This window comes from Ziziphus jujuba, chromosome 1 (genome assembly GCF_031755915.1).
Source record: "Ziziphus jujuba cultivar Dongzao chromosome 1, ASM3175591v1".
In the NCBI taxonomy this organism is placed as follows: Eukaryota; Viridiplantae; Streptophyta; class Magnoliopsida; order Rosales; family Rhamnaceae; genus Ziziphus; species Ziziphus jujuba.
The window spans coordinates 28164847-28173911 of record NC_083379.1 but is presented as its reverse complement, the minus strand read 5'-3'; the positions used below and the strand labels follow the sequence as shown (position 1 = coordinate 28173911).

Sequence of the window (9065 nt, the reverse complement as noted above, 5' to 3'; positions counted from 1 at the left end):
GTGGGACCAAGTTTAACTTTTTTTAAAGATGAAATTTGATTGACTCTTATTCCATTGTGTAAAGCTTGTTGATACAAATTGATGGATATGTGAAACACCGAAATCGAAGTTACGTTTTAAAAGTTATGGTCAAAACAAATCAGTGATATTTTTATAATTATGAAATATAAAAATTAGATTAAATTGGATTATTTTTTTCATCTCCTACCTCAAAATGGCAGCCACCATTGTTGCCTCTATCCAAGCCCACAATTTGAAGAATGCATAACTTACTTTACCAACCTTCGTTTGCTTTGCCATTTATGTTTTTGGAAAGCTTGCATGACGAGGAATATTTTCCAACAAAAATTTAACCGCATAATTGTCAAAATCTTTTCAAAATCTCATTTGAAAATTCATTGGATTTCATTTTTTATCTTCAAAAGCTAGATATTGTTGTGATGGAAAAAGATCACTTTCACATGCTTTCAATCTCGTGAATTCATTTTCGGCATTTTCTAAACTCAGAAGTGTCTCTACCTTTTTTAACAACAAAATAAAGTTTCAAAAACCTTTTTTTTGAATCATATATTATAAAAATTACACTTTTTTTTACTTCTAGTTTTGGCCCCCCTAAACATCTTCACGGTTCTCCGTGTGCCTCTTAATATCAAATCCATAAAAACAGTGTTTTTTTTTTTTTTTTTTGGGGGGGGGGGGGGGCGGGGTGGTGGTGGAAGCAGTGCAGAATTGAAGAGAAATAAATGTGGATGTTAAATTTGTGGGACAGTTTTTAAGCAAATTTATTAGATTGCTTATCGAACTTGAAGTAGGATATTTATTTTTATTTCAAACTTCAGGTTTTAAATTGTTGGATTGCAAAGTTTGAAGCAAATTAACGTTAATAAAAAAAATATATATATATATATATATATATTTTACATTAATGCTAGTTGCGCAACGCAAACTTGGCTACCCCGTCAGGTAATGATGGTTACAAGGGGCAATGCCCAAGAAACAAATTTATTTATTTATTTATATTAAATTTGGTTATTGGTTTAACGGGGGAATTATAGATTGAATTTTATATAGGTGATTTAAAATAACGTAGTTTTCAGCCATAAAAAAGAAGGCTCTATTCAATAAATTTTGGTGATAATGTTCATCTTTTTGTATGCCAAAAAGATATAAATGTTGGACTGAAAAACTAGATTTAACAAATTACGACCCAGAAATAAGATTGGTGAAGGGGTAAAAATGGTTTGTGCATTAATAGAAAGAAAATAAAGGTTTCAAATGAATAATAAAATAGTAGACATTGTTTCAAATGAGTAATTGAATGCTAGAGACATTCACATATTCACAACAAAATTGCAACATTTTATTGTTTGTTCCTGAGAATACAGACAATAGCTCCCTCCACCGTGTCAAAACCAACCATCACAGAAAAAAGGTTTTACGCACCAACGGCTAGTTAAAGAGAACCTTCACAGCCCCGCGCACAATAGCACAAGTCCCCTTTCTCATACCTTACCAGCTCTCGTAAATTACCACCATTTAAAGCACCTTATCGGTAATTTCACCAACCCACAACTGACCTGAAACTACAAAAATTTTTCAGCCTTCCCGCCCAAAATTCCCTCCCTTTCCCTCTCCAACTTTTCGCTCTCTCTCTCTCTCTCTCTATTAGCTCTTATGCATATGATTTTCTAGGGTTTGTTCTTTTCTTTGTATCTTGCAAAGACAATGCCGGACCTTGGAAACCTCTCGCTGTCATCTTCTCTTTCCCTCACTCGCTATTCGAACCTCAAATCGTCCGCCGACTCACCCGATTCGGGCCTCTTTCCGTGCCCCAACTCAGTCAAAGCCTTGGGTGGTTTCGACTGCAATTGGGAGCAGAGTTTGTGTTTGCCGAGCTCGCATGGGCCCGAGGTCAGCGCTGGCACTGGAATTAGGGTTTTGCCGCGCAGCCGTGCCAAGAAAGCTTCCACCACTAAGCGTTTGGAGGATCATGTGAGCGCATGGGTTAGCAATAAAATGGAATCGGGTGTTCCGGTATCTCGTTGCTCTCTACCGTTCCTTGTAGGCGCCAAGAAAATGGTACCTTTTTTTTTTTTTTTTTTCCTCTCCCCTTGAGGTTTTGTTTTCTTCGTTTCTGTTTGTTTGCCAAGAAAACGTGGGAAGAGGAAACCAAAATAATAATAATAATAATAATACTAATAATAAAAATAAATAAAAGAAAAAAAAAAGCCACGAATCTTGAATTTTAACTTAATTTTGCTGTTTAGAGTTTTGGGAAAATGAATAAATCCCTTGCTTTTGTTTATTTATGTTTTTTGGGAGCATATTTAGTATGCTTTAAAAGTTTTTCTTTTTCCCCCCCATGTTCCTTTTTGAGACTGGGAATACCCAGAAGAGAACTCCTGCTAATTTATCATTTTGCTACTCTTCGATGAAATCTTTGCCTGTCTATGCCGTTGGACTTATTTTTTATCACATGGGTATCGCATTAAAAATGTCAATTTGGTAGTTTGAAATTTCTAGTGTTTTCCTCTGTGAATATGGATAAGGAGTTGATTCACGGGGGTTAGAGAGAGTGATGCTATTAGTTTTCTATATCCATTTGGATGGAAGATCTTATTTAGTTGTATAATGAGAAATGGTTCTACTTGTACCTTGGGATGACCTTTGTTGATTTCACTATAAGGAAGACAAAAAGCTCACTCCCTTGACTTTGAATATTGGCTTTCTATAATTTTCAATGTACTATTGTTCTATGTTTTATTTACAGGATAATAAACCAGTGCCCTTTTTCGTTTCTTTCCTCTTTTATTTTTTGGGTTATTTTCAGGTGGAATGTCTTGTTTGCCACTATTTTATCTACCCTGGGGAGGAGGTTGCATGCTCTGTTCGTTGCTGCGAAGGAGTCTATCATATAAAATGTGTGAAGGAAAAGCTTGGGGTTTGCAATCTAAAGAAGTTCAAGTGTCCGCAGCATGTAAAATTAATTGAGTAGTTTTTGTCATTTTGAAATTTCTTGATATGAACCTCTTTGTGCCATTTTAATTTTGAATTTGTGTATTGAGATAGAATATGAACACAGAGAAATACATTTTATTTCTTCATGCATCCAGTAAGCAAGCTTTATCTTGTTTCATACTGGGAAGTCATTATGGGCATTGTTGTGCTTCATTAATTTGCCTACTGTTCTAATGAGTGTACTGCTTACTAATTAGTATTTCCTTGGATATATAGATGCTCACCAGGACACTTGGGTTCTCATTTTATCATTTATATGAGCAGGAACATTTTTATACGTATATAAAGCAACAAATATTGTTCATTCATATTGAATTGTTTAGTATGTAATGACATAATCGAACTCCAAGTTGTTTATTATTTTTTCTTACCTTTTGTGTTTGAATTGTTCTATGCTCATTCATATCTGATGGTTAGATCTGGTTAATACAATTATAATTATGGTAGCAAATGTTTTTATTAGCTCTATGTTGCAGATATTTTAAACGATTTTTAATTATTTAAGGGGGGCCTCTTGTTTTGTATATATCTTCTTTATTTATGCCTTCTGTAAGATTAATTCTTTTTCTTTTCCATATTTTCCAAGTCTAAACTGATTAAGGAGTAAGTATATTGACCCTCGCTTGCTTCTGTTGATTGTATTATGCAATTTTTGTTATAGATGAATTATATTTTCTCTTTTCTCAAAAATATCTATGTAATTAATTCATAAACTTGCATAGTTTCTTACTTAACTTGCATACTCTGTTGCACAGGCATGCTTCATTTGCAAACAGAGGTTGCATTGGCGGTGCGTGCGATGCACAATGGCATCTCATGATAAATGTGCAGCGTGGCCAAGTGAAGTGATTCAATTGAAAGACCAACCAGGGAAAGCTATTTGTTGGAGGCACCCTACTGATTGGCGGTTGGATAGGAAGGTCAATTTCTTCTTTCCTTCATCGGCAAAGTCTTAATGTTATTTAGCTTCTGAAATGTCAATATGATAGTCATAGTCCTATACTTAAGATTTTAAACATATCAGATAAAATGACTTTAAATGTCTACCATTTCATAGGTATCATATGCTTTAGGATGCTACATGTTTTATTTATCTTTGGATTCTACGCTTAACTAACTTGATGGGGCCACTAAGGACCTTATCACTTTTCTTGGCTGAAATATATGTTCTTTTAATTAAATTGGAGTTTGGACTTTATTGTCTATTTATCTATAGGTCCCTCTAAAGTCACTATTTCCATTTTAAGCCATGGATACAAGTGAATTTTATTTGAGATCCTAGAGCTGTAATAGTGTGCAGTGATCCACATATTCAGGAAGGTACTGATAGGAAAGGTAAATAGGAATTTGCACTTGGCAACTTTGTGATTAGTTCGCATCTTTGTGTTAGCTATTCTGGAGATGAATATTTTGAGTCAAGTGTTCTTTTCCTTGTCTTGTGGTATAGGCTTAATTGCTTGAGGAATAAGTCATAGTGAAGTGCAATATATGTAGTATTAGTTTGACCAGAAGAAAGAAATCTCGATGAGATTATGTGACTGATGTGATGTAGCATTGCAATTAGAGGTCTTCCTGGTTTTCTTATGGGATGGTTTTCTAGTCAGTGCATCCTGTGGGAATGTAAAACTTCAACAATTGAGGCTTAGAGGGAATTATAGGCATATAATCTCTCTATATATTTGTGTTTGAGAAGCCTGGCTTAGTGCCTAAATAGGAACAAGGTTTGTTTGAATTCAACATTCTTGAAGGCATGGACATCTGGAGGTTTCAAACCATATTATTTGGCCAAATAGAAGGAAAATAATAGATAGATATTTCCATGGTTTGACTGTTTATATTATGGTATCACTTCATTTGACTTTGTCTTAGGCTTCCCTAAAACTGTTAGTTTTATATGTTCACATGAGTTTGTTATCTAGGAAAACTTATAGATTTTGTGGTCGATTGAATGGGTCAAACAGCTTTTGAGAGCCACTTGTATGATGTGAATTTTATTTCATTAGTTTTCAATATTTTATCTTTTTGTTAAAGTTTTATTCTTCGTCTGTATTTTTCATTGATTAGGCTGGCTGACAGGACTGATGTATTTGTTGAATGGGCAGCAAGTGGCTTCAGCAAGTGACATAGAGGTCAGACTTTTGTAGAATCTACAAGTATAATTCTTGATATATTAAATGCATTAATTCTACTAAGTGGTTGAGCTATTCAAATTTGACATGAGCATCCATGAGTTTCAGCTTGTGGAACTTGTTGAAGAAGAAGAGAATCACATTTATGTTGCGTTTTCTCAAGGATTAATCTTACTATGGAATTTAACAAAATAAATAACATATTGTTTGGATACCTAATTTTAAACTTGTTCATGAGAATCACTTGGTTTTTCGATGTTTCAAGTTGTTAGCCTTGGTCATGCAATATTACCCTGATTCTTCATTTCATGTTTCATATTTTTCCGCTTCTTGTTTATGCATAATGTTCTAGAAAAATCACTTCATATTTTCTATGGCACTTAGGAAAGAGATTCCAACCTTGATTCCGCATTTGCGCACCTCACTGACTTTCTCCAGTATTCATATTTTAGGAGGTGTTCTGTCGTTTACCACTGCCTTACACTGAAGAGGAGTTTAAGATTGACTCTACATGGAAAGATCTGGAGAATAAGATGGAGCCGCCTCCATATGTACACATTAGGCGAAGTATCCTGTATGTGCTTTCTATTATATTTGATCAGTTACATGTAGCTGGTACTTCAAACATATGATCATACACTCAGATATATGCTGAAGATTGAAGAAAATGGCAAAGAGCATATGGCATTTAGTTGTTTGATAATCTTTTTCCTTTTTGGTTAATGATTATTTATGATATTCACCACTTTATTCCATGGAATTTGCCTTAATGGTAGTTAGATATTTACCTAGTCAAGAAGAAGCGTGACATTGTAGATGATGGTGCTGGATGTACAAGTTGTAGATCCATATGCTCTGAGAATTGTGTATGCAGGTACTATCATGTTTTCTTCCAAATGAGTACTTCCAACCATCTCTTTTTTGTAATCTATGTTGTTTCAGTGATTTATATATAAGAACAGGACATATAGTTGATAAATCTTGTTTTCGGTTGACCATTCTTCTCCTGATCCTTGTCCAAACGGCATCTGTTGATTTTGAGAGAGAAAATGCTTGCATTAAAGTCCTTGGTCATGTAGAGTTTTTGAATTGATTGGGCATAAGGTAGTTATCATTTTAGGAACTGAAGTTTAGCATGTTGATGACAATATATTTGGTTCCTAGTGCATGTTTTGTCCCAACACATATGCAAGTTTTTCATTTGAATGCATATTGCAGAGGAATTTCTTTAGTGATGAGTCTCAAAACTAATAAATCCTGTATACAAAAATTGATAACCTGCTCATGGATAAGCTCTGGAATACAGCATGAAACAGTTTATTTATTCAGAATTGTAACAAATTGATGTTCTATGTGTTCTTGTCATCAATGTTTTCATATTTTGGTGGTCCATTTGGGTTTAGTTTTCATGTGTTTGTTTTTTGTAATCACTATTTCCTACTCCCATGCTTTTTCTTATGTTATTGGTTTGAAAATTCCTACTTTCTAATTTCTTCTTCATACAATATGTTGCTGCCTATCTTTTACTATCTTTTATTGTTAATACTTTCAGCGAGCAATTAAAGAAGAAAATGTCTTAACTCAAGTGGCATATATGCCAGCTATTTCAACATTTTGAATTGTTTTGTACTCAGTTATAGTATTTTTGTATCATCTAATAGGGTTCAATGCATAAGCTGCTCAAAGGCTTGCCATTGCTCGGAAAATTGTACTAACAGGCCATTTCGTAAGGATAAAAAGATCAAAATTGTCAAGGTAAAAACCTTTTACTTTGGAATTGCTTAGCGTTCTTTAGTTTTTCTTTTCTAGTAGAAATCTATCACATTTTTACCCTAATTTTATGTAGATAGACTCTTCTTAATACCTTTTACTGATTAATACTAGATAGACTCTTCTTAATACCTTTTACTGATTAATACTTATTTTACTCTACAGACTGAACTTTGTGGTTGGGGGGTAGAGGCAGGTGAATCTATTAGCAAAGGCGACTTTATTATTGAGTACATTGGTGAAGGTGACTCATTTTGTTTTTTTCATACATTTTATTCCTTAATTTTGAAGCAGGCCACTTTTCCAATAATTTTCAAGTTAGCTAGATTATCAAGAGGAATAAATAATCTCCTCTTAAAGCACTTGACTTCGCTTTTCAAGCATATAAACACATTTGATTTAACCATATTGAATTTCTTTGGATATCTTCAATACCATAGGATTTGAATTTTGGTCTACTTTGTTGTTTGGTTTCTTTTCCTAGTAATTAATTATTGTCTTGCTGCTTCAGTAATTGATGATGCTTTGTGTGAACAAAGGCTGTGGGACATGAAATACAAAGGGGTACACAATTTCTATATGTGTGAAATTCGAAAGGACTTCACAATTGATGCAACTTATAAAGGGAATGGATCTCGATTTCTTAACCACAGCTGTAATCCCAACTGCATCCTAGAAAAGTGGTTAGTATAATTGAACTTTTCTAACCTTTATGGTTTTCGTTTTTTTGGTGCATGGGGATTACAATACATGGTCACCTTCATGCTTGCTTGTGATTGAAAATTGCTCTTCGTGTCATATACAAATGAAGCTGAAATACATTCAGTCATATTATATACTGTAGATGTAACCTTTCATGGGTAATTTTACTGTGAACTTTTAGTATACAAATAAATTTTGGTCGCAGAAAAGTTCCACCATATCTAGTCTAAGAAATCTCCAATATAGAATTTTTCCATATTTTTGTTGTGGAGAATGTGGAGATCTTCGGGGAATGCTAAGTCACAGTTCTGAATAAGATGTTGTGGTTTGCAAATTGGTAATGGGATTAGTATTTCATCTTCCGTGTTATGGATGCCACCGATTTTCTTCCATGACACCCTAGCTAATTTGAGAGAGCTCCAGCAGTAACAGTTTCTCATATTTATTGTCAAAACATATGTTTATTCCAGAAAACCTGCAGGTTGTGGAAATGAATTCCTTTCTCAAGAATACTCAGTTCTAATGCAGCAATAAGGTTCTAACTGCTGTCTTTTTCAGGCAAGCTGATGGAGAAACACGCGTGGGTGTGTTTGCTGCTCGATCAATAGAAGTTGGTGAACCATTGACATATGATTACAGGTAAATTTGATTCAAAATTGTACCAAGTCATTATCTTTCACTTTATTTTTGCAACACCATATGTTTTATAAATGATTATAAGTCCATTGAAATGGCATCATATTAATTCTGAAAGAGGGACTGCATGTCAGTCGAGCTGGTCCTTCGGTGTATCGTGTAGTTATAGAGTTAACAAAACTGGTTGTTTGTGTTGGTAGATTTGTGCAATTTGGACCAGAGGTGAGGTGCCGCTGTGGTGCTCAAAATTGTCAAGGTTATCTTGGGACCAAAAGAAAGATTGGTAATGTGAAACTTTGCTGGGGTTCAAAACGCAAGAGAACTTCAACAGCTTGCTTAGCCGTCATTACTTTATAAAATTTGTATCAATCCATATCTCATTCTCGTTTTGTATATTGCCCAAACCCCATGTAATGTGGGCAAGGTAAATGGTAAAAGGTAAAAGGAAAAAAAAAAAAAAAAAAAAAAAAAAAAAGAAGAAGAAGAAAAAAGTACAAAAAGATATCAGCTAAACTCAGGAATAAACACACTCCCACGTTGTTTTCTCAACCCCCATTTATGCTTTGAAATCTATATGTATGTCAGATGTATTTTTCCATGATGTATTCCTGCTTAGGCCCTGCAAACATTGTTATGGAACTGTTATGATTGATTTTCTGGCCTTCTCTCAATTTTTGACTTAAACAAAGTGCTTAACTCATATATTCAAGTCTGCAATCATATATGAAAATTTTGCTTCAGTTTTGCAGCAACGCATATAATTTTCTATCTATTTTACAATTTTTTTAATTGTACTTCCTTCCATGGAAT

General features: G+C 34.1%; 1 protein-coding gene across 1 annotated transcript; it reads left to right on the top strand.

Annotated features, from left to right (window-relative positions):
- The first annotated feature begins 1429 nt into the window (after nt 1–1429).
- Nucleotides 1430–8755, top strand: LOC107425956 (histone-lysine N-methyltransferase ASHR3). Its single transcript, XM_016036032.4, has 11 exons — nt 1430–2079; nt 2831–2977; nt 3774–3938; nt 5121–5147; nt 5600–5714; nt 5928–6021; nt 6809–6902; nt 7083–7161; nt 7429–7600; nt 8178–8258; nt 8456–8755. Exons 1-11 carry the CDS (start codon nt 1726–1728, stop codon nt 8610–8612), a joined length of 1485 nt encoding a protein of 494 aa, XP_015891518.3. The 5' UTR covers nt 1430–1725; the 3' UTR covers nt 8613–8755.
- The last annotated feature ends 310 nt before the right edge of the window (nt 8756–9065 follow it).

Bases quoted from the DNA above. Each gene is read 5' to 3' on its own strand.
- LOC107425956 (XM_016036032.4), top strand. From the start codon at position 1,726: ATGCCGGACCTTGGAAACCTCTCGCTGTCATCTTCTCTTTCCCTCACT. The intron at 5,715-5,927 runs GTATCCTGTATG...AATGGTAGTTAG, and splicing joins ATATGTACACATTAGGCGAA to ATATTTACCTAGTCAAGAAG. The intron at 6,022-6,808 runs GTACTATCATGT...ATCATCTAATAG, and splicing joins TCTGAGAATTGTGTATGCAG to GGTTCAATGCATAAGCTGCT.